At 40.6% G+C, this 25,871-nt stretch overlaps 1 protein-coding gene across 1 annotated transcript in view; it reads right to left on the bottom strand.

The window, feature by feature from the left end:
* The window catches only part of HSD17B12 (hydroxysteroid 17-beta dehydrogenase 12), a 155,494-nt gene extending 130,002 nt beyond the window's left edge, over positions 1-25,492 (bottom strand). Inside the window, exon 1 of the mRNA XM_004436883.3 lies at positions 25,249-25,492. Within this exon, the coding sequence (XP_004436940.1) occupies positions 25,249-25,408 (160 nt within the window). The 5' untranslated portion in view covers positions 25,409-25,492. The remainder of the gene's footprint in view (positions 1-25,248) is intronic.
* Positions 25,493-25,871: the final 379 nt, after the last annotated feature.

Here is a 25,871-nt window from a genome sequence, read left to right on the forward strand (position 1 = left end):
CCAGGGAAGAAACTGTCCTTCCATTCATAACATGGAAATCTACATGTAAGAGTAAATGAACAATAAATATCTGCGGAATGAATGAGCCTTAAAATTTTGATTAAATAATGGTTTCCTCACCTGTAAAATGAGGCTAATAATCCAAGGAGAAGATGAATTGCAACTGTCTTGGAAACTATAAAACATTATTCAAACTGTTTATCATTATTTACCAAACACGAGCACAAATTTCCTCTTCCCAACACTCAAGTTTACTCTCAAAGGAGGAAGACTTGCTACTCGTAAGGACATTTGGAAAAGCATACCAACTCCCAAATAAAGTTCCTACGCAGGTATATGTGAGTTCTGGTTTGTTGTTTCTTTTGTTTTGTTTTAATCAGTCACTCCATTTTGCAGTCATCTGTCATATCCTGTATTTTAACTCAAAAGCACAAAAGAAAATCTTCATAGTTTGAGACACAACCAAAGGGCAAACAATTTAATTTATGGGTTTGAAGAGTCACAGGATTCTAGTTCTAAACAGACTTATCAACTTAGTTTTCAGGACACACTTTCTCTTCTTTTCACATGAATGTGGTTATTTGAAAACAAGATGTTTACTATTATAGCATCTCAGCCAAGACTATAAAAATGCAGAAGACTGAAGGGATAATCATGCATACCATCAGAGCCATAATTCAACCCTGCTATATGTATCGCCTAGCAGAGGCACTTTAAATCTACGCTGTCGAACCCAGTAGTCATTAGCCACAGATGCCTATTAATTTAATTTTAAATTACAATTAGACAAAATTAAAAATTCAGTTCCTCAGTCACACTAGCCACATTTCAAGTGCTCAATAGCCACACGGAGCTGGCGGCTACCAAACTGTACAGCGCAGATAAAGAATATTTCCATCATGATGGAATGTTCAATTGTACAACACTGCCTTAAGTGAACAAGAGAACACAGTTTCATATCAAATTACTGAGAGAATTCTTCCAATATGGCTTTCTGCCTGCAGTAATGAAAACAGTGTGATATTTCAGAAGAAATGTTAAACAGAGGGGTAGTCAGGGAAAAAAGAAATACATCATTTTTTCGTAGGTTGATAGGATGCAAAAGTTTATATTAAAATTCATTCTTTGAAGTGACTAAAATTCCAACTGATAACAATTCATTGTGTTCAGCAAGCTTTTCTCCCTGTAACATAGAACTTGTTCTTAATGTACATCTTCAACATCATAATCTTTGGAGTTTGAGTAAAAGGAGCGATTTTCTAAAAGCCTTCCCATCTTAAAAGTCTGATCATTTTCTTCAAATCAATATATCACACTATAGTTTTAAGGTATTCTATCTGTTAAAATACATAAAGCATATGTTATTTGGGACTCAGCTAAATGTTAGTTTTATAAAATCTAACTTTAGAATACACTTTTTGAACAGCTTCTTTCTAAAAATAAAATAAATATCTCTGCAAACTTATCTGAATTTAAAAGATAAATTTATCCATTACTAAGATTTATATTTTATATCCATGAAGTAGCTTCTTTCCTTCTGAAATATTAAACAAGCTTTCAAAAGTGGGATTCAAAGGTGGTTTACAGAAATTGCACAAATTCAGTGGAATTTTCAAAGAATTTCAAAGTGCAATGGTGAATAATTTACCCAATTGAAAAAAAAACTAAGTATTTTTGCTTTGGGTTCTCTTGGGAGGCAAAATATGTATTTATGTTCAAGTACTAGATTAAAACCCATAGGAAACTTCATGTTTATAAAAATCATCTTCAATATAGATTTTTAGGAAGTGTTTGGTGCTCATTAGCACCCTCTAGAGTCAGTCATTACGGTTCAAAATGAACCAGATCTTAAAACATAGTAATTCATTATTTAAAATAAAAGTGATAAAACGAAGGTAAAGAATTTTTAAGGAACTTAAATCCAATTCATATCATAATTTTCCCCTCAAAAATTTCAAAGTTCCCCTCTAACAGTTCACATATGCTTTTTTTAAAAAATGAGTTCAGTTTGGCAGTGTCTTTTTAAGATATTTATGTTGTTTTGCAAAAGATGGTTCAAATGAAAGACACTGTGCTTTTTAAAGTTTATTACGCAAAGATTCTTGCTTAAAAACCTGTATTTCTAAGGTATTTAAGTCATATATTTTTATTTCTAATTGCCCTCCACATGCCTAAATTTTAAGAATCACTCTAAATGTAACAAGTTTTATATAATATATACTCCATTAAAATAAGATAAAGAAGGAAGCTCCTATTTCTTGAATATGGAGAAAATTTCCAATGACAATTCATTATAAGGACAGTTGGCCCAGGTTTTTGTAGGAGTCAAGAAAAAGAAAGCCTGTTACTATTTCTCAGACATCATCCACTAAATTCTTTTAGTGAAACATCTCCAAATTTCCACCAAGACAAACACCACTATCAATCTCCTTTTATGTTTCACCTTCAACTGAGTGATCCAGTTCTCCCTACCTAGAAGGGCGGAAACACAGAGGAAGCCTACAGGTTCCATGTGCACATTATACAGCAGAATTCATCACCTCTTAACCCTGGCTCCATCCCCCGGCCCAGAGCAGCACGTGCACCAGCCCACGTTCCGAGCATGCGCCTCTGCAGTGCTCTCCTGGGCTCAGGCACATGCAACCACAATTCATTCCCCCAGATGAAGGCCCCTGTTCACCAAGAGATGGCATTCAGGCCAGCAGTCACAGCACAAGACGGCAGCCCTTTCTATTCAGAAAAGAGAGAAGTCGTGGTCAATTCACAACTTGCTGACTGCTTTAAATATAGACAGGTACAGCAGCAAAATATTTGTTTACATCCACTAAATTAATTTGGGGTTTTGTCTCTTCAAAAATTTAAAAAATAAAAAGTCATCATCTGAGTTCATTCTAGGGGGAAAAAAATCCAATTACTCCCTACTCTCAACTCTTACTAGACTTGCCTAATGTTTCATAAACTGAATACGTGGCAAAGCATTGCATCAACTACTTTGTTAAAAGCAATTAAGTCAAAGCACTGCTAATAAATCCCTCTTTGGATCTTCGACAAACTCATAAGGAGGAGGACTTAATGCATGATCTTCTCGCTGACGAGGGGTGAAAGCAAGCTCTTTCTTTTATGTAGAAATACTATGCAGCTTGGAGCTCCCCTGTGTGTGTCACATCCTCTCTTCCTCTCTGCTGCTGATTACCTGGGCTATTTCACTGACCTGTGTTTTCTCCACTGGAGGGCACAGTTAGCTAAAAGAAAATTTGGTGAAACCTAATTTGGTCTGTTTTACAGTTCCAGAAAAAGTATGGGTGAGAAAGGAGTTTAAAGCTGCTATCAGAAGGGATGTTTCAGGAATATTTCTGAATTTCATTCATCTCTGTTCTCGTTGAAAGCCATTATAAAAAATAATCACTAATTGGCTAACAGGTAAGACAAAAAATTACGTTCTAAACACCACTATCTATAAAGTATAAATAAAAGATGAGGTGAGAAGCAAAGAAGGGTTAAAAAATACAATGGCGGAAATGACTCACGTTAGGTACAGAATAACCTAAAGGGGATGTGCAAACAGAAATTCTCCTCTTCAACAAGAGTAGACACGGCTCCTACTCCCAATAAGGCATCTCCACGAGAATGTGGTATTGAACCACCCCATTCTTTTGTAATGACTTAAATCATAATGCTCAGCAAAAATAGTTCATTTTTATTTTTTGCCTTATCATTTTAGAGATAAGCCAATAGGGGATGCTATTCAGCAATTCATTCATAGGTGCCTTTTCCTTATAAACCTAATCAATTTTAAGAGTGTAGTACAAAATACATTTAGTATGTTTAGGAAAACAATTAGTAAAGAGACACATAAATACTGCACTTCTAGATAAAGTCAATAAATGTACAGTTTCCAGAGGAGCTTATAAAACAACAGTCTTTTGTTGTTTTAAAAATTACTTTTGAATAAAACTGTTATTAGGCTTCAACTTACCAGTAAGCTTTCTTTTATTTGTGTTGAATGTAATGTGATGGAAGACAATTCTCTACAGATATTACCCAGGGCATCATGTTGTATTAGGTCAACTGACAAAATATTATAACTTAGTTTTTTGTCATAGATAGCCCAAGTTAATTTTTTTAAAGTAGGAAATGGGGCAGAATAACTTGGGTGGAATTAAGTCTTCAAAAAGAGCATCTCAACATCATGTATATTTAAATAAATTACTCATGCTTATTTAGAATTGATTCACCAAAGAAATCCAAAAGTCCCAGCTGGGTTTTCTACATAATTCAATGGCAGCTGGACCCATCCATCCTCTGCAGTCCTAAGAGAAGAAAGAATTTCATTTGCCTAACACAATTGATCATTCCCAATCCCTTTCCCTATTTATTTAAATCATGGCTATTCATAAGAAGAGTATTCTAGGGCCGGCCCCGTGGCTTAGCGGTTGAGTGCGTGCGCTCCGCTGTTGGCGACTGGGTTCGGATCCCGGGCGCGCACCGACGCACCGCTGAGGCCGCGTCCCACGTACAGCAACTAGAAGGATGTGCATCTATGACATACAACTATCTACTGGGGCTTCAGGGGAAAAAAATAAAAAATTAAAAAAATAAAAAATAAAAGAAGAGTATTCTAGGCAGAGGGATAAGTTAGTAAAAAGTTGGCACTGTAGATGCACAAGAAACAGCAAGGAGACCAGTATGGTTGGAGTAGAGAGAGGAACTTCTATTCAGCTCTGAGTTCAAATGTCACCTAATGAGAAAATCTTGCCTAACCACCTTACCTAAATTAAAAGGGATACAAACTTCCTCTCCATCCTCCTCTGTTATCTCTATCATCTACCTTGCTTTATTTTTCTTCTTAGTACATCTCACCACCAGACTTACCAAATATGTATTTGTTTGCTTATTGTCCATCCTTCTCTATTAAAATGCAAGCTCCATGAGAGCCAAGACTTTGCCTATTTTGTTCACTGCTGTACCCCCATTACATTGCAAAGTGTCCGGCACACCACAGGTGATCAAATATTTGTTGAATCAATCAAGTGAAAAAATAATTATGGGACTACAGAAAGAGCTCAAGAATAGATGATACTACCTCCCTGATATCGTATTGCCAAGTGTCTGGCACGCCACAGGTGATCAATATTTGTTGAATCAATTAAGTGAGAAAATAATTATGAGAGTATGGAGATAGCTCAAGAACAGATGATACAACCTCCCTGATATTGTATCTTATCCTTGATGATATTTCCATGATATATGTCATAAGGTACCAATACCAAATAAGGGCCAGAAGTGGTAGTAATATAAAAATGTAACAAAAAACAAAGAAGAAAAAGAGGCATAAAAACTCCAAAATTAAAACTGGTAATATGGGCCGGCCCCGCGGCTTGGCGGTTAAGTGCGCGCGCTCCACTGCTGGCTGCCCGGGTTCAGATCCCAGGTGGGCACTGACACACGGCTTCTCCGGCCACGAGGAGGCCACGTCCCACATACAGCAACTAGAAGGATGTGCAACTATGACATACAACTATCTACTGGGGCTTTGGGGAAATAAAATAAAATAAATAAAAATTAAAAAAAAAAAAAAAACTGGTAATAGCTGTCCTAGTCTTCTTGTCCTTGTCGTTGATCCATTATCAAAGAATCAGATTCTTTTACCAATCAATAATAATACCTTCCTTTAAATAACACCTGTTCCTTAAATACAAGAATTTTCCCAAAGAAGTCTTTCTAAAATTCATGAGTGTTTCATCTATAAAACAGGAAGGCAGGAAAAGAATGCACACAAAACAGACATACACACGTGCACACACACCTTGATTCACAGGGCAAAGTTTGACTAAGTTGCTCAATCTCCCTTATCAGAAGGGACACTCCCGGGCTGGCCCGTGGCTTAGCGGTTAAGTGCACACGCTCCACTGCTGGCGGCCCGGGGTTCGGGTCCCGGGCACGCACCGACGCACCACTCCTCCGGCCATGCTGAGGCCGCGTCCCACATACAGCAACTCGAAGGCTGTGCAACTATGACATACAACTATCTGCTGGGGCTTTGGGGGAAAAAAATAAATAAAGAAAAAAGTTTAAAAAAAAAAGAAGGGACACTCCCACACAAAGCACAGCTTCACTTGACCAAGCCCCAGCAATAGTGTGCGTGGCCAGTCAGAGTCTTGACAGACCCGAGAGGCTCAATTTCTTATTGCACTACAGTCCTCTTAGACTTGGGCCTTATGTTACTGCTATTCAAGATAAACTTCAACGAACAATTTCTTATCTTCTTTTTAAAACAATATTTTTACACACACCAGGCTCTCCTAGTTCTTAAACTCAGCATCAGCAAAGCCATATCCCCACCTAGTTTACAAAGCAGAGCCCATGTCCCTAAGCTCCATGTATCTTTGCTCCAGCTTTTCAGTGACCCAGACGGCACAATTCCACACCATGTGGACTTTAAAAATAAGGGAATTTAAATAACACTGAATCTCTAAACTTATACTTGATTTTCTTCTCAAACCAGGAATATCTGAAATGGATTTCATAATTTTTATACTTAATAATACATTAATATGAGGAAATGGCAGAGCTAAGAATATACCACCAGGATAATGAACACTACTCACTTCTTATCGGCTTTGGAATGGAATTAGAGAGAAATATCCCCCAAGGATAGTAACCCACAACATACATATACCCACCCTGCCTTCTCTTCTTCATACCCAGTCCTAATCCTTTCCTAATTCATTTGAACTACATTGGGCCAGGGTCCCCAGATTACCAGGTACTCCCTAAAAAATAGTTACTTAGACTAACTTGAAGTAGACCATCCTAAGAAATTTACTTCAAGTTAATTGAAAACCCAAATTCCTGAATCATTCTCAAAGAATATTGGCAATAAAACAATGCTCACACACTTATTCTCTTTGGCTTTAAACTGTAGACCTGGGCACTAAAATAATTTAATGGCCTAACATAGACAAGAACTCAATGACCAGCATAATCAGGAAGGAGACTTGATTTATTGGGACTTGCAGTCACACCCCACACCAAAGTCGGCCTCCTCTCATCCATTGCAGTATTCAAATGAACAGCAAGATTTAAGTGTACTCAAATCTACAGCACTTCAAATCAATTATAAAATTTTATTCAAAACAAGAAAGTTTCGCTTCTTTTCTAGTGAATCTGTAAGTTGGGATGCTTTCAGCTGCAAGTAACAGAAATAGCTTTAAGAAAAATGGGATTTATTATCTCAAAGCAACAGGAAGTACAGGACATCTCCAGAGTGGGCAAATTGAGCAGCTCAGTGACAGCATCAAAGCCCCAGGTGCCTTCCATCTTTCTGCTCTGCAATCCTCAGTGTGTTGGTTCTTTCCTCAGTTAGTTACCTCTGGTCCCAAGGATGGCTGCAGGCATCACGTCCTTACATAACAATACCCTTCCTTCTGCCTCTTTTTAAGGAAGAGGAAAGGCTTCTCAGAAACCCTCCCTTCGGATCTCCTCGCACATCTCATTGGCCAGAACTGATATATACCCAGTCCTAAACCAACCTCTAGTCAGAGGAAAGATAAGCTTAAACTACTTAAAATTCGGCCCCTGAGGCTGAGGAGGGGGCCAACCTCCCCTGAAGAATATGGTTATCCAATGTCTACACAAATTTGGGATTTTGTCAACAAGCAACCAACCATATCTGCCACAACTTCCCCAAATGTACTCACGCTATACTTGACCCTGAGGAAATCATCTCCAATTCAGCAGATGAGAATTAAACTATGAAGAGGAAGAGATTAATTCACACTTTAACACAAACATAAACCTATGAAGTCCATTCAATATTTAGTCAGTCATCTGTATTTATAAAAAATGTTAAAATACTTAAAACAGGCCAATTCATCAACCACCCTGAGAAGTGGCAAAACCTCCACCCACAAGGAAAGATTATAACATACACCAATTTATGCCTCAAATCTACTGTATTTCTTTTATTATCTTCAGGAATTGACTCCTTCTCTACCTTTTCCTTGGTCTTACTTTGTTGCTTTGTTTGAAGAAAACGAAACCAAGGGCAAATATTGTGATGGGAATTACACCTAAGCGGGTGGTGCCCTGTCTATACCCGCTCTGGCCATACCCCTGGAGAGCACGTTCCAAATGCATCTCTTTGCCCAAGGGCTTTCTCTGGTGGCTGAAGCCAGCAACACCCAAGTGCACAGTGGACAGAAGTACTATTGAGTTAATGCTCCTCCCCACCAATGGCCCTCACCCAGTGACTGGTGGCCGCTGGTGTAGAACTACGTGAGCTTCCTGGCCCCGCAGGTGACATAACTCTGAAACTAGAGCTCTGCACACCCCTGCAGGGCACTAGGCTCCCGCTGACCACAGTGCTTGATAACGCCCCCTTTACTGGCTGTCTTGCCTTCCCTGTCTCCCTCCCTACTGGTGTTTCTTGGGACCACCTTCCAAATAAACTGTCTGCACTTGAATCCCTGTCTCTCAACATCTGCTTCTGGGAGAATCCAAAGACAGGAATGCAAAAGGGGAGAAAAGTAAGTGTTCCCACTTATAGTAATATTAACAAACAAATTGCAAAAGAAAAAAACAGTAATTCACAATTTTCAAAGAAGTGACTATTTTGAAGCAAATATTATTGGAAGATTTGGATGTTTATATATAGTCCTACTCTTTCCTATACTATTAAAAATTAGATTCAAAGCACATCTGGAAAATATTTCCTCATTTCAAACATAATACTTTTGCTATAAAGATCTAAAAGGTACTGTTATGTCATCAACATCATAATTCATAAGAATCTAGCTTAAAGAAGAGAACAATAGAAAACCTTTAACGAAAGAAAAAGAACTCTCTAAATATCTTTAAGCCTGAGACAGAACAGTGGGGTATTGAGTGAGAAACGATGGGAACTTATAATCCCCTCTTATAATAACGCTTACAATACAATAATGTAACTTTAAACAGTTATGTCGAGCTTGAAAGTCTTCCAGTTATATCACAGTTGAAATGACTGAAATGAAATGAAACACTTTACCAATAATTTAACTATATCCTTAATCCATTATACCTAACCATAGCTTTTGTATATGTTAAAAATAAAGTTGACGCTTAAGGTATTTCTTGAAAACTAACACTATTAGTGGTTAAATTAGTTTAACTTTTAATTCAGGAACCCAGCTTACATTAACAAAGTTATTTAAAAAAATCTGCTTTAAGTATATTCTAAAATTGACGTATATTAAATAATCACATCCAAAGAGACTCAGGTGTTGATCACGACAAGGTTGCAACAGATCCCAAAATAAATCTCCGAAGCAATTTGAACCTCACACAAACGTTTTGATCAACTCATGGGATGATTCTATTTCTAGGTTTCTAATTGAAAATGGAATGGGAAAAAAGGCCCAATATCTCGTAAGTGCAAAATGCTTTGTACTTTCGACAGTGCGTCCAAAGAAAATTCAGCGGCTCTTAACATCTCTGAAGATAGACAAAGCGGGTATTTTCAGACATATTTGATAGATGAAATAAACAGAATGACCGACTGAAGATTCCACAGCTAGTAAATGTCAAAGGTGGGAGGTGGAATATGAACTCAGGTCTGCTGATAATCCAGCACATTTTCCACTATACTTCCCTGCTTTTCTGCCTAAAAAGGAAACAGCGAACTGATTTACCAAACTAAGGCACAAAGTGTGACATGGGATACACTCAAAAATAATGTTCCCCGATTCCTAAAATTACATGCTGAGGCTCCAAACCTTTCTATAAACTATAAAATATAGCCTATAATTTATGACAACTATAAATGATTGCTGAACCAAAGGACTGTGGTAAGGGACTTAGACGATTAGGCTCAGCCTGGTGCTAACCTATAGTGAGATTGCTTAACATCCTCAGAGAACCTGTTGGAAATCAACCTCATTATTTTCCTCCCAAAGCCTGCTCCTTCCCTGTGCTTCCAATGTCAGTGACTATACTAGCTCCAGCCTCTGCCCCGAGCCCAGACACCTCACAGTCGTCCTTGACTTTGCGGTCTCCTTCACCACCACGACCTATTTATGAGGAGGGCCCAAGACCTCCACCTCCCATCTCTCTCGTCTGACTCCCACTCTCAGTCCTGGGCCCCATTACCTTAATCCAAGCCACCATCACCCACTGCTGGCTTACCACCACCTGCTGGGCTCCCTACCTCCTGGGCCACATCCATTCTCCAAAATGTCAAAGTGAATTGTCCAAAATATAAATTTGATCATGACACTCTACCACTGAAAATCTTTCAGTGACTTCCCACTGCCCTTAGGGTAAACAAAACTCTTACCAGGGCCTCAAGGTCCTTTATGACTGGCTCCCTGCCCACGTTTCTCCAGCCTTCTCTCTTGTCTCTCTCCTCCAGGACTTTCAGCTCCAAGTTCCTGAATGTTCTCACTTGCCTCAAGGTCTTCACCCAGAGTTCCCTCTGCTGGCAGTACTCCCCCATCCTCCAGCCCTGCTCAGCTGCCCACCTCTACTTCATCAGTGCAGTGTGCACAGTGGGGAACAGAGCAAGTCCAGGAAACAGAGTTCAAATCCCAGTTGCTCCTCCACTTACTAGCTATGTGACTTGGAGCAAGTTGTTCAACCTTCCTATATCTTAGCTTTCCTTCAATAAAATGGGGATATTAACAGGACCTACCTTATTGGATTATGTGAGGATTAAATGAATTCATTCAGGTCTTTAGAATAAAGTGTCTGGTACGTGGTAAGCATTTTAACAAACATTATGTCTTCTTACCATTATCAACATCATCATCTTCTTCTTCCATATCTTGGGTTAACTGTTCCTTCCTCCAGAAAACCTTCTCTAAGCCCCTGAACTAGGTTAGTGCCCCCATGGCTGGCTCCTATTACGCTTTTTGGAGCTGCTTGTGTAACAGTCTGTGTCCTCTGCTAGACCAATGGAGGCAGAGACAGACCACGGCTTTCTTGCTCACCACTGTATTCCCATCCTCAGTATTGTCTGGCACATAGTCAGCACATAATGATATTGACCTGCGGAATGACTGAATGACCCAATTCCACTGTTTAATCACTACAAAGGTTGTCCAGATAACCAACTAAAATCTAAATTTGTTCTGGTTAAACTTAAGCCCATTTTCCTTCTTCCTCATCATTTGGAGGACTGAAAAATTTTTTTAAAACAAAAAGACTCATTAGAACATCCTCTCAGTCTATGGGCTCTTTAAGAATCATCATGAATAAGTATCACTTATATTAATTTCACAATAATTTTTTAAAAATCCACCCATAATGAAAGACAGCAGACTTAAAATTTTCTTTTCTCTAAATGTAATAAAAATAACCTAAGGAGCCAGCCCTGATGGCCTAATGGTTAAAGTTTGGCACGGTCTGCTTCAGTGGCCCGGGTTCAGTTCCCGGACGCAGAACCACACCACCTGTCAGTTGCCATGCTGTGGCGGCGGCTCACATAGAAGAACTAGAATGATTTACGACTAGCATATACAACCATGTACTGGGGCTTTGGGGACCAAAAACAAAGAAAAAAAGAGAAAGATTGGCAACAGATGTTAGCTCATGGTGAATCTTTCCCTACAAAACTAAAATAAAATAAAAAGATAAACTAAGAAATAAGGCCACTGAAAAAAAAATCACCAACAGAAAATAAGAAAATACCATTTTTTCAACTCTTTATAATTAAGCTTCCAAAGTCTTCAACTATCCTTTTATGGCCCTAGTTTAAAAAAAAAAAAAAAAAAGGCAAATTAAAATTTCTATTATTTGCATCTACAAAAACCATTCTTATTCCCTCCTCTCACCTCACCCCCATCTCCAGGCAGTGAAGACTGGGAAGTATGGGACGTGCAGCTTTTGGTTCTCACTGCACAGCAACACACTGAAGTTCCAAGTTTCCTTTTCTTCCCCAATCTATTTCAACTGCACAAACACAGAACTAGCCTAAAATAGAATCTCTATTTAACTGTCAAAATTATGAGTAAATATTTAGTACAGAAATCACTGGAAGTTTTAATACTATTATAAACCAAGCTCTGGTACTGAGAATAGACATCCGGCTAGAAAGCCGGCATGTATAGTCCACTGTCTTCTTCTAGAATTAGCTTGACCGTAGTCTAGTATTTCCTGAAATGCATGATCTTAAAAATCATCTTATTTGTTAAAAATACATTTTATCCATCTTCTTTTCTTAGCGATTTTGATTTAGTAAGACTACAGTGAAGCCCTAGACTCTATTTTTAACCAGCACATCCAATTGATTCTTATGATCTGTGTGAGTTTGGATATTGCCATAGCATAGACAGACCTTTCACTTTCAGACAACATTTGAGGAACTCTCCAACTTATAAGCTCTTGTCCAAGTATTCCAAAATGCCTTAAAATCATCCTTATCAGGAACTTTGGCAGGAATTGGAAAGAACATGGAGCCTGGAGTCAGAAAACCTAGATTCAATTTCTTCTGCCCTTTACTAGCAGTGTAACCCTGACACCAGCCACTGCATCTCCCTCTGGTCCTGGTGTACTACACGGAAATAACAAAACCCACCCTAACCTGCTTCACCGGGTTGTTGTGGAAATCGTTTGTGAGAATACTTGCAAAAGCACTCTGTAAACGAAGATGTCATCATGACAGCAGAATTTCATTAATTCAGCCTCCTCTAATTCAGAACGTGTGAACACGTCTAACCTCCTGGCTTTTTTTCACTTTACCTATAAAGAGATCATCACCTCCTTTCACATGACAGGCCATCATAGGTCAGATAAGCAGCAACTCCCTGTTCCACAGCAAAATTATTAGACTGAATGTGCAAGATTAGGAGAGCCGGTTTACTGTATTAGCTCCGTTTCCGTGACAAGACTGGAGTTTCAGCTATCATTAAAGCAAGCTTGGCAATATTTCTACTGAAACTTAGCTTAGTGGCGAGCAGTTAATGCCAGTCATTACAGTAAAACCAATCTGGAGAACGAGTTTTCTACATACCAGGAACGTTAAGGGAACTTTAAAACTGGCATTTAAACTTCTAAAAAATACTGTACCTTTTCCTGGACACCATGAGAGCATATACTGAAAGAATATTTCCTTGGCAATTCAGTGTCATCAACATAATCTGTAATTTGGGGTATAGACACAGCTGAGACTGTAGGAAAGAGATAATGGATCGACCCACTTAGCTTACAGCATTATAGACAGTGACAAAGTTCCCTGGTCTTAATGTCCATGTAGCAGTGTACCAAGAGCATGGCATAATGGTACCCTCAGGGGCTACAGAGGTGCGTGTCATTTCTTCAAGGGTTCACGCTCTTGTACAGAGAGCACTGGTTTTGCTCCAGACCAGTGGCAGGAATGTGTGATGAAGTTCAGTTCTGCCAGCATCCGCACTGTTACCATTGGTCACCTCTGCTCGTCTTCCTCACCAGTTTTCCTCTCTTAATTCTGACAAACCTCTTCTACTCTGCCATCAGAGCCTGCCGATCATCACCCCTCCCACTGCTTCTAATCAATCCACCACAGATGCGTCCACTGTCTTCTGCCCTCTGCCTGGCCATTCTCTAACTGGATGCAAGATCTCGAGCAGGTCATTACCTCTTCCAGAGAATTTCCCTCATAGTTCAACTGAAAAGTCGCCAACAGCCCTTCCAGTTTTGTTATTCTATCATTATTCTCTTCTGCCTCCTAACGATTTTTCAATTTTCTCAAGTTTCTCACAAAACAGCCAACTAAACTTTTGTAAAGATTGTCAACCAACTGTAGTATTTATTTCTTTCCCTGAAGCAAATAAACAATATACTCAACGCTCTATGGTTAACTTTCTAGCAGGTATTAACTATATACATTTACCATTCAATGCCTTTACTACCAAAGAGATTTTTTCAGGGAATTCGGTTCAGTGTCTCCAACAATTCAAAAAGTCTGAAGGTTCTAGAAGGCTTGAGTTCATTTTATCAGGTCTTCAAAATAACAAAACTACATTTTGGTCAACATAGCCTATCATTTAATTTTTTCTCTAATTCATCTCAGCCTTAGCAGTTACCAAGGTTTTACTGAAACTTTAATTGTAGAAGCCTTTCTTACTAAAAGAAAAATTATTTGCAACAGTTTTGTAAAGATTTGGGGATGAATAATAAGTATATTGCCAAAATTCTATTAATACTGAAATGTCTTAAATGTAGCAGAGTGATTGGTTTCCTGTAACAACTTCCTAAAACCATAAAGAAAGGTTAGCTTATTACCAAGGCTACTCAAGGACATCTTCTTGATCTCACTGCATTTCACACTTTCAAAACTGTTATCCCAGCCCTGCTATAATAATTCTGTAACTAGTCTTTGTCTAACCAGCCTTGGTTTAATTTCAATCTAGCTTTTCAGATGTGTCACTTGAGGTTTTAAAACAAAGAGGAAAAAAGGTGTACAGGTTACTTTGCAAAACAAGACAAAAAAATACAAAAACAAAGAAAAACACCCCACCCCCAAATGAAATATACCAGAACTAGGAAATGAGACGAAGGAAAAAATATTCATTCACTAAATACTATTTATTGCACACTCTTGAGGGCATTATAGGTTAGAACAAACAAGGTAATGCATGCATGTGCACACATATGCGTGCGTGTGCGTGCACACACACACACAACGACTAAAAAGGTCAAGTGTGAAAATGCCCACAAGAACAAAATAAGCACTATCAGAGTTCCAAAAGTACATGATCGCTTCCAACTGGGCAGCTGCAAGGAAAAATTCATAATCTGGACTCTGAAAAGTGGGTAGAATTTCACAAACAGAGTGGTGAAGAGTGTACAACAGAAGAAAGAACACTCCAGGCGGAGTGAAATCAACATTCAACAACCACCAAAACTACTAAATGTCTCTGCACAAGCAACAAGACAAGGAAGCAGAAAGAAGTGGGAGAGTACAGGCATCTCTGGGACACAGTAAATCACTCAGGGATGCGTCCAAGAGAGGAGGCATAAAGGGCCACATTAGGAAATGAGACCAGAAATAGACAAAAAGGGCCAAGGAGCTTGATCTCTGCACAGACATTAGGAAACTCTGAGGTTTTGGTGTAAGGGGTCAGGGGCAATTTGATTGAAGACTCTTTTCAGAAGATGAAACTTGCACCCGAGTATAAGATTTGGCAGGAACATGATATGTCAGGGGAACTTAGAGAAAGGTATGGATGGGAGAGAAACTGTGATGGTAGAGTCAGTAAGATATGGCAATTCCCTGTCTAGATGTGGAAAGAAAAGTGTGATTCTAAGACTTAAAGACGAGGGAGCAAATTGGCCACTCGCTGCTTTTGGCCCACTGGTATAATTTTTGGCCTACAGAGCAAACGTGAGACATTTCTATCAACCTTAAAAAATTAAGAAACTTTCCAAATGAAAATCTACATTTGGGGCTTCTTGCGAAAAACCTGAGGACGGGGCCAATGTTACTGATGAGCAACAAGTGGCAACGAGATATTTTCATTCATTCAACAAGTATGTACTGATAACTATGTGCAGACACTGTGCTAGGTGCTTGAGATACAAAAGTGAACAAAAAAGACAGGTCTTTGCCTTCACGGGGCTTCCATTCTAACAAGTAGATAAACAAGAAGCATCATAAATGAGCAAAGTATACAGAATGGGAGATGGTGACAAGTGCTATGACAAAAAGGACAGAGAGAGCACGGTAACGGGGATCAGAAGAGGGGTGAGGAGAGAGGATCGTGAGTTTAAAGGTAGGAGGGAAGGTTTCACTGAGAAGGTGATATCTGAGCAAAGACTTGAAGGAAGTGAGAGTTGGCCATGGATATCTGGGGGAAGAGCTTTCAGGAAAAGGGAATAACCAAAGGCAGCAACACCAAGCATGTTCAAGGAAGTGAGTAAAAGAAAGTGAGTAAAAGGAAGTGCATTCAAGCCAGAAGTGAGTGTGGCTAGGAGGGAGGAGAGTGAGAGGGAAGGTGGGCAGAGATGAGGCCAGAGTTAAAAGAAGGCAGGAGGCAGGTGGCTGAAAGCCTTGTCGGCCACAGGAAGAATTGTGAGTTTTAATCTCACCAGGATGAGAAGCCATTGGAGGGATCTGGGCAGAGGATCACATGATGTGACTTAGCTTTTCAAGGACCACTCTGGCTCCTGTGGAAGGATCGACCGTAGGGGAGCCAAGGGAGAATCAGACAGAAGGCGGTTCTTACTATGGAGGTGTCGGAGGAAGAGAGAGAATCTCCCTCTGCCCTTTTCCTTAAGGTTCTTATGGCTGGCCAAACAATTAACAAGACAGGTTAGCAGGAGAAAATAATACCAAGTTTAATAACATGTATACATGGGAGAAACTCAGAAATGAGCAACTCGTCCCTCTGTCTAAGCTGCTTACTTAAGTATTGCAGCTAAAGGCGAGGAGCGTGTTGGGGGTGGGTAGTGGTCTGGGACTTCAGAGGGTAGGAAGACAATTCTTTTCAGGGTCATCTATAGATAATGTGGTCAGGGAGTGACAGAGTTTTTGATAAAAGGGGCTTGGTGGCTTTCCTATTGTAACCTCTATCCTACATTATCTTTACAGCCATCATGATAGAAGATCTGTTCCAGGAAGGAGCCACCATGTCAAATTCTTTAGGCAGTTAGTGGGGGAGGTCAAATGTCCCTCAGAGAAAACAATTGAGGTAAAGAGATATATTTTAGGATGGCCAAATCTTGATCTCCCACAGAGGCAAGAGATCTTGGTGGCTTACACCAGTGGTAGAACAGCTTAGATTCTGGATATTTCAAAGTCAGAGTCAATGGAATTTCCTAATAGACTGTATATGGGGGTGAGAGAAGAGTCAGATGACTCTAAGGTTTATTACAAATGTAATTGAAAAGTTGCACATAACCAATTTTTTCTAAGTCCATCACACCTTAGGTTCACTAAGTGGAATCGTATTTCAAGGAACCACTTAAGTCAATCTTTTCACAAAGCAAGGAATTCTCTGGCAGTAGCACGAATCATTTCCTAATTGATCTGTTCATTACTTCAAATTTCCAACACTTTATCTGCTGAGTGAACTACATTTATTTCTTAGTTTCAACAATCCCTTTTCATCTGAGTAATGTGTACAAACAAAAGATATTCTTAAATATGTGTTACTTGGTATCCATAAAAACACACAAAGGACTACACTAGAACTTCATTTACATCTCATTTCATTGTCATAATAATCCTGGAAAGTATCAGCCCCATTTAATAGATGAAGGAAGTTATGCTCAGAGGTTAACGATCTCTGCCCAAGGTCAAAGGGCTTAGCAAGCAGCTAAGGTCACCCTCGATGCACTGACTGCAAAGCCAGTCTGTTAGTGCTCCCGTTCCCCAGTGTAATACTCTTGAGAGGCAATAATTATTGCCTCCGAGCAATAATTCAAGTCTTTGTCCAAAATCTTAAATTCTCTACCCTGTCCTCTCTTCCCCCAATGACTGGATCATTTCAATAGAAATAACTTCACTTAGTGGGGGTAAAGAAAACTTTGCAGAAACAGGATAGTCTCCCTCGAATTGCCAGTTAGAGACAGGGCAGACGCATTGTTTCACTGGACAAGATTGGTGCATAAAACAAGGCATTCCTCTGATACAGATTTGCGGCAGGCTTCTCAACTATCACACCAGGGTTTTATGGAGTGACCTCGAGAGAGCATGACCCAGTTTCAGGGTTCATTCAACAACCCTATCGCCCAGTCCCTGGTAAGAGGAGAAGTTCCCACACCACAGTGATTTGATTTTTCCCCCAGGGAGAAATGGTCTCTGAAAGAAGAGGAGCAGGAAGTACACAAAAGTGGCCTGCCTCACTATAAAGTATGAATTCGCATTTTTTTAAAAAAGGCAATTTCAACAGAGTTTATCTGAATAACTTGCCCTGGTCCATTTCTGCGGCAATGTAACAACTTCAGGAAGAAACAAGGAATTCTGTTGAAAGTTGCAACTCAGCAACATTACCCTTCTGTCTACAAATCCTCTCATTGTTTCTCACATTCTTAGGATAGATTAGATAGCCTGCCTGCCGGCCCCTTGTGCCCTCTCCAGTCCCATCTTATCTCACGCCCACCCTTTCTTGGCTCCGATCACTCAGGCCTGGTTTGATGAGGGCCCTGCTCTTTCCTGCCTCAGGAGCCGAGCACCTGCTGTGCCCTCTGCTCTTTCCGCTACTCTTCAGATCTCAGCTCACTCATCGCTTCACCAGGGCAGCTCTCTAGGACCTTCACTCACAAGCTCTCAGAGAACCAAGTATGTCTTCTTTCTGCCACTTAACACGGCACAATGTGTTCATTTGCTTACTGTCTGCCATCCCAGTGGTCTATTATAAGGTCCGTGGGCAGCACTCGGTAGTAGTTTTGGTGGTACACGGACAAACGAATAGTGTTGTATCGTACTCTCCACCAACACAGGGAAGGCTGTGTACTCCCTGCCTCCACAGCCTTAATCTCAATCTATCCCAGGAGACACGGATGCAAACTGCTCTATTTTTATTTTCACTGAAGAGAAGAAAAACAGAATTAAGGATCCTCTGTGCTATACACTGAATTCATATGCTATAGGCCAAATTCCTATGTGGAAATCCTAACCCTCAATGATGGTGTTAGGAGGTGGGGCCTTTGGGAGGCGATTAGGTCATGAGGGTGGTGCCCTCATGAATGGGATTAGTGCCCTTATAAAAGAGACCCACGAGAGTTCCCTGGCCCCTTCTGTCATGTGAAGACACAGCAAGAACACAGCTCTCTATGGACCAAGCAGCAGGCCCTCACCAGACACCGAATCTCCCAGAGCCTTGGTCTTGGATTTCCCAGCCTCCAGAACTGTGAGAAATACATGTTGTTTAAGCCATCCAGTCTATAGTATTGTTGTTATAGCAGCCCAAATGATCTAAGACATATTATAAAAAAAGTTTTTAACTTATCCTTATCTATAAATGGCATTTAATGGCATTGGAATTGATCTATTCAAATCCACTTACCCCTGTATCCTGAACTTAAAAATCTCATTAGCTAATCTTTCAACAAATTTTTTCTAAAACTGAAATAAATTATCCTCAATTCAACCAAACAAAACCATCAGTTTTGAAGCTCAGCACTCCCAGCTGTAGTAGAATGGTGACCTCAGTTTTCTGAAGATGCAGTCACCCAGGTATTAACTTTTTCTTACTAAGCCTGATCTTGTCCATTAGCTTAAGTGATTAGTGTATAATGCTACTAAGGCTAATAATATAACTAATAATAAGTCATTAAGCATTTATGTGCCAGACACTGTACTATCTGTTTTACACAGAATATGTATCCTCATTTATCCTTCACAACAATCCTATGAAACATGCACCAGGGTTATCCCCATTTTGCAGATGAGGAAAGTGAGGCTTAGACAGGTTTACTACCTTCTGCTAGGAAGTCGAAGAGCCAGAATTCATGTCTACGTTTCAGTCTCCAAGGTCTCAGGTTTGATCTCTAAATAGGAAACTTACTATTGCACAGAAAGGAAAGGGCAAAACAGACAAAAAGCGGGGGGCAGGAGACACAATGGGGGCTGGTGGAGGGTGGGGGGAAAAATATTCTAGCTCCGAGCACAGAGGCTGAATTTCTAATTCCAGGAAACCTTCCTCTTTGTTTTTTCCTCCAAATAAGATCAAGGCACGTGGGCCAGCCTGGTGGCATAGCAGTTAAGTTCACGCGCTCCTCTTCGGTGGCCCAGGGTTCACAGGTTCGGACCCTGGGTGCAGACATACACACTGCTTATCAAGCCATGCTGTGGCAGGCGTCCCATATAAAATAGAGGAGGATGAGCACGGATGTTAGCCCAGGGCCAATCTTCCTCAGCCAAAAGAGGAGGATCGGCAACAGATGTTAGCTCAGGGCTAGTCTTCCTCACACACAAAAAAAAGATCAAGGCACGCTGATTCGGCTGATCCTCCAGGTGCGTCTGCTTCCTCCTACACACTTCTAGCACTGGCGCTTTCAGGTGGATCTGCTAACTCCAATCTGGACAGCCTGTTCCACTTGGTCGCATGAGCTCCCTTTTCCGAGCTGAAGTGCAGAATGAATAAACATCCTCAACAACTTTTAGGACAGAGTTCATCTGTTTCTCTGCCCTCCTCCACCTGCCCTGCTTTTTAAAAAAAAAAAAACAGCTTTGTTAAAAAACACGGCACCACTCTGATCAATAGCAGCTCAGCAGCAAGAACAGATATCCACACCCTCATGCTCGAGTTTCCTGAACGTCAACAGGGAGCATATTACATTTACCAAGCTGGGCCTCCAGAGAGTCACTAAATCCATTTGAGAATGCCCGAGTGATAAACACAAAATTGCATGCGAGGTCAGATGCGGCCATATTGATGATAGTCAAACCCTTTGCTTTTAACATTCAGCACCTGTGTGCCTTTCCAATATTTTCCCCTGCAGCAACAAGATTCGTGGCTGCAAATCTGAAGACAACCCCGAGCTACTTGATTCTAAAATATACCACTCTTATTCTGCAATGTTTCCAGAAATACCATGCATGTACAAATTTGAAAGTGTGCCTTCACTCAAAAAGCAATCAAGTTCCTAGGGTATAAAGGAATCCACTCCCAAGTATCCGTGCAGTCTGTAAGCCCATCACCAACACACAGCACGTGGATGCTGCAGAATGGACACTTGGCTTCAAATCCTGACTCTGTAACTCGCTAGCTACGAAACCGCAGACGAGGAAAGTCATTTACCTAAGCCTGTTTCCTCCTCTGTACACTGGGGATCATGGAGCACAGCTCAAAGAGAGATTATAGATAATCTATATCAAGTACCTGGAATACTTCAAGCATTCAATAAATGGTAGTTATTAATACTTCTGGGTTCGCCAATTTAAATAATTAACATTTCATACATAGTTCCAAGTGACACTTAAAAGCCTAGTTAAGGAAAGGCACCTACTGTCAATGGGCCCTGGTTACTCAAGTAGCTTTCAATCACTTGAGTAACTAGACCAATCCTGGGTAGTCATCCAAGGTAAAAACAGAAATTATGCATCACACCTGACTTTGAGAATCCTTTGATTCTTGGAGCTGGGCTAAGCAAAGCCAGTTTTGATGACTGGCTTTTCTACATGAGAACCCCACCAAACTATGCCCTGTTTAAGTCCTCATTGTCCACTGAATTAGGAAAACCCTGGAACACTTCAGGGCCACATGAGTTCCATCAGCAGCCAAAGCTGCAAAATTTAGGGATCTGCTAATGCAGATGTGCAAAGGGCAAAATGCAGAGGTGAAGACCCTTTGCAATATCTAAACTCACTCCAGAGAACGGAATTTTATTCAGCAATACAAAGAAATGAAGCACTGAAACATGTCATCACATGGATGAACCTTAGAAACCCGTCATAAAAACTTCACCTTGTATGATTCCATTTATATGAAATATCCAGCATAGGCAAATCTATAGAGACAGAGAGATCAGTGGTTGACTAGCGCTCGATGGGATGGGACTTGGGGAGTGACAACTATTGAGTACAGGATTTCTTTTACGGAGGATGAAAACGTTCTAAAATTAGATTGTGATGATGGTTGCACACCCTGTGAATATAATACAAAACCTTGAATTGTACACTTTACATGAGCAAACTGTAAGGTAGATGAATAAGATCTCAATAAAGCTGTTTACAAAATCTAACCCACTGACTGATTAATGGCTCCCTTATTCTTTGCTGCCTGGAGCAATAACCTCTCCATTAAAAACTAAAAATGAGAGCTCGGAGTGCCTTCTTGGGTTTAAAGTTATAAAATACTTTGGCTTCGGAAGTAGACTTCCTTTGCATCTATCATCTCCATTTTATTTCAGTATCAATCATGTGAGATGAACTTCAATGACAGAAACTGCTCAAATAAACGCAAAACGTATCTATGCTCAAACCAAATTCTACCAATTACACTCTTTATTGCTCCACAGCCATGACTTGTTCTTTGTTCGCAATTTTCTTCTGATTACTTGCTACATAGTGACCTTCAAACAACTGAAGCGCCACTTGCAGATCTCTTTGTACTCCTAAGTATAGGAAGTGTTACATAATGCAGGCAAGAGTCTGACCTCCTCAACTGGCTAAACCCATCTGCTGGGGACCTAGTGAAATCAGCGAAATTCACTGGAGTGGGAATGTTACTGGAGAGAACCAGGGAAAGGACATGGCCTGGCCCTTGATCAGGAGATGAAGGAAATAAATCCGAGGATAGGCCAAGTACTGGATGGTCTTAAAACCCCAACTAGACTAAGGAATCTGTGGTCTGGAATATTTTTACTGAATGCAACACCTACCTGGATTTCAGGGTTTTGCCAAGCTTTTGTTTTTAAGTTTTAGAAGAGCTTATATCTGATCAATGTGCCAGTTACTGTGAGAAAAGACAAAAAATGAGGGCCACCCCCACCCAGGCCCTACTGCTCAGATTCTAAAATCTGAGGAGAAATTAAACATACTCACATGAAGAGACTTAAGAATAACGAGAATAAAAATATGCTATCAACTCAACACACATTACTATAAAATACTTAAAATATTTAATTGGTTATGGAGAGGAAGATGTTAAATGCACATTAGTACTAGAAAGTACAGTCTCCGACTTATGATGGTTCTACTTATGATTTTTCAACTTTAGGATGGTGCAAAAGTGATATGCATTCAGTAGAAACCCTACTTCAGATTTTGAATTTTGATCCTTTCCTGGGCTGCGATATGCATTCAGTAGAAACCCTACATCGAATTTTGAATTTTGATCTTTTCCCGGGCTGCGATATGCGGTATGATCCTCTCTCGTGATACTGCACAGTGTCAGGAGTCCTAGCTCTCAGTCAGCCACCAATCATGAGGATAAACAACCGATACACTCACAACCATTCTGTACCCATCCACCCATTCTGTTTTTCACTTTCAGCACAGTATTCAACAAATTACATGAGATATTCAACACTTTATTATAAAATAGCCCTTGTGTTAGATGATTTTGCCCAACTGTAGGCTGATGTCACACATTTAGGGTGGGCTAGGCTAAGCTATGATGTTCAGTAGGTTAGGTGTATCAAGTGCATTTTCGATTTACGGTATTTTCAACTTACACTGGGTTTAACAGGACTGTAACCCCATGACAAGTGGAGGAAGATCTGTAGGCAATGCCTCCCTGATGCCTGCTACTAGCATTCATTCCAAGAAGGTTGCACAGGAATAGACTCAGATGACAGCAATTTTGTAGGTGAGAAAACTTATCAGCACTATTGACATACAAAATTAATTCTAAAATCATAACTTTGGTTGAACAAATTATCTACCTATTTTTAATCACAATTCAATTAATTATTCAAGTATCATCTCTGCAGGTTTGTTTTTCAAATTATTTCAATTCACCCCTCCAAATGATACAAAGAACCTATTTAAGATAAACTACTCAATCTGTTTTCCCAAAATTCCCTGAATTTGGAGAGATAAAGGAAGTACTATAAGATGCAGGCCACCACATATGAGTAATGCTACAAATAACAACTTAATCATTTCTTCTGCTCAAAGACTTTGAAAAGAGAGATTGTCCAACAATCCAGGGTAAACTGAACTCGACAATAGTTCACTTCATGACACCATGATCCTGTCTGCTATATCCCAGTGTTCTAGTTCAAATTTTATTTCTAAATCTTTTAAACACTTCCCTTAATTTATCAAATATCCTTCCTCTAGGACCAAATCTTTTCAATACAAATATTACTTATGAAATGACAATGTCATATCTCTTGACTTTTACGATGGACTCATATATAGATGACTTGGACCATCTGAATTATTAGCCACTATGGTCAATTTTAGACAGTAAAAAAAAAAGTTAACATTTGTCTTTCCTTACAAATTACAAAACTTCGTCTTGATACATGATAGCCAAGGGCACTAGAGTCTTGTGTAACTATTTCAAAAGTCCACAAGCTTTCCAAACCTGACAACCAAGAACCCGGCCAAGTCAATTGTGAAATTATAATCCTGACTATAATCAAGCTGAGCACTTCACTTGATTTTTCAAAGAATATCCAAAAACAAGAAATGATTTTTAAAAATAAGTATTATAATGTTAATAGCTGCTCCACATCATGGACAGAGCTCACATATCCATTCCTACCTGAGATGTTTTCTCTTTATGTTGCTGTCCCAAAAGGTTAATTTATTATGTTTTTCCTAGTAAGTTGTTTATTGAATGAATAAAGTGAAGAATATGGAGTAACACTGTTTATCTTACTTGAGCCTAGTCTGAAAGCAACCCCCAACCATCCCAAAATTCAGTAAAATGTTTGGTGCAGCAAATATTCAATTATAAAACATCATAATGAATAATCACAACAGAGAACGACCACAGCATATCACTCGGTTTAAAAAAACAAAAAAAAAAAGGTAAAAGAAACGAAAAATAAAGAAAAGCAACATAAAAGGCAGAAGCAGCAAAAAAGCAAGCCCAAAACTCCCCTGCAGATCATTTCCCCAACTTCTCCAATCTGACCTTAGTCCTCTATTTTTAAAATCTTCCTCCGACTGGACCAAGATCCATTCGTTTAGCTCACTCTTTGTGGGAATACTTTTTCCTACAAAGGTCCTTTTGCAAAAAGTATTTCTGATTTTAACATGATTTACCGCTTTGCAGAAGCAAATTTTTGCTACTCATTAGGACTCCAAAACAGTTTCGCGAGGATTAAAAAAAGAAGAAAAAAGATTTTGTAAATTATATGAAATAGCCCAAATTCAAGTAACTGGAGAGGTAAGATCCCAAAGAGCAGAAAGACTTCTGAAATTCCAAGTCCGCTTCCTCCATCCTCACCCCAAAAGCCCACAGAAGGCTTTTCATCCCTAGCACAAGGCCAGTATTCAAAGCAAGCGAAAAATGTTCTTTAAAAACACTCGTAAGGGGCAAGCCAAGAAGGCTAGCGTGTGACTGAGGAGGCAGCAGGGCGACTGACTCCGGGCCTTGAAACCGGAACGGCTTAAAGAACGCAAGCCCCAGGGAGTTCAGGCCAGATTTCTCCTGCACCCACGCATGGCACTTGAGATTCGCTGAGCTGGGCCAGCAGTGTATTTAGGATCTAAAAACTCTGCAAGTCTAAGCAAGCCAGAAGATGGCTACGGAGGCGGGAGCAGGAGCCTCAGGAAGGAGGAGAGGGGAGCTGGGGAGGGAAGGCCAAGCGCTGGGCCCAAGCGGGCCCTGAGCCCCGCGAGCCGCAGCAGGAGCGAGGGGGCGGGCGGCCCTGGATCCGACTCACCTGCCCATTCACCGAGCCCCGGTCCGACCCCCGCCTCGCGACCCAAACCCCAGACCCGAAGGGCCGTGAAGAGCGACCATGAGATGCGCAGGGCCAGGTAGGCCACGGTGCCCGCGCCCACCCAGTACAGGAAGCAGGCGGCAGGCATGGCGCTCTCCATGGCTTTCAACCAGGCCTCACTAGCTCCGTGAATGAACAAAACGTATGAATGAACCCAGGAAGAGGCGCCGGCCGTGACGGTGAGCACGACACTAACAGGCGCAGCTCCTACACCGTTTGGGGCCTAAACCCCGCCCACGACGCCATATCCGTGCCGCTATTGGTGATCTATCTTTCCCTCTGCGCATAGTGCGTCAGCTATTGGCTGACTCCAGGTTCACTGCCCCGCCCACGACCCCTCTCACGCCCCTGGTGGCGTCCCCGTTCTAAGGCGGCTGATCGCTCACCTGCCAATCAGGCTTCAGCCCCGCCCAACGCGTCACCACGCCCCCAAGATTCCGCCAGAGGGCGGCAAATCTCACCGTACCAAATCTCCCAGGCCTCTCATTGGCTGCAGCGGGCCTCGCGACTGCGGGAGGCTGCGCTCCGATTGGCCAGCCAGACGCAGCTTGGTTTGAGCTCGG

The sequence above is a fragment of the Ceratotherium simum genome, chromosome 34 (genome assembly GCF_057802395.1).
Source record: "Ceratotherium simum simum isolate JZ-2026a chromosome 34, ASM5780239v1, whole genome shotgun sequence".
NCBI lineage: Eukaryota > Metazoa > Chordata > Mammalia > Perissodactyla > Rhinocerotidae > Ceratotherium > Ceratotherium simum.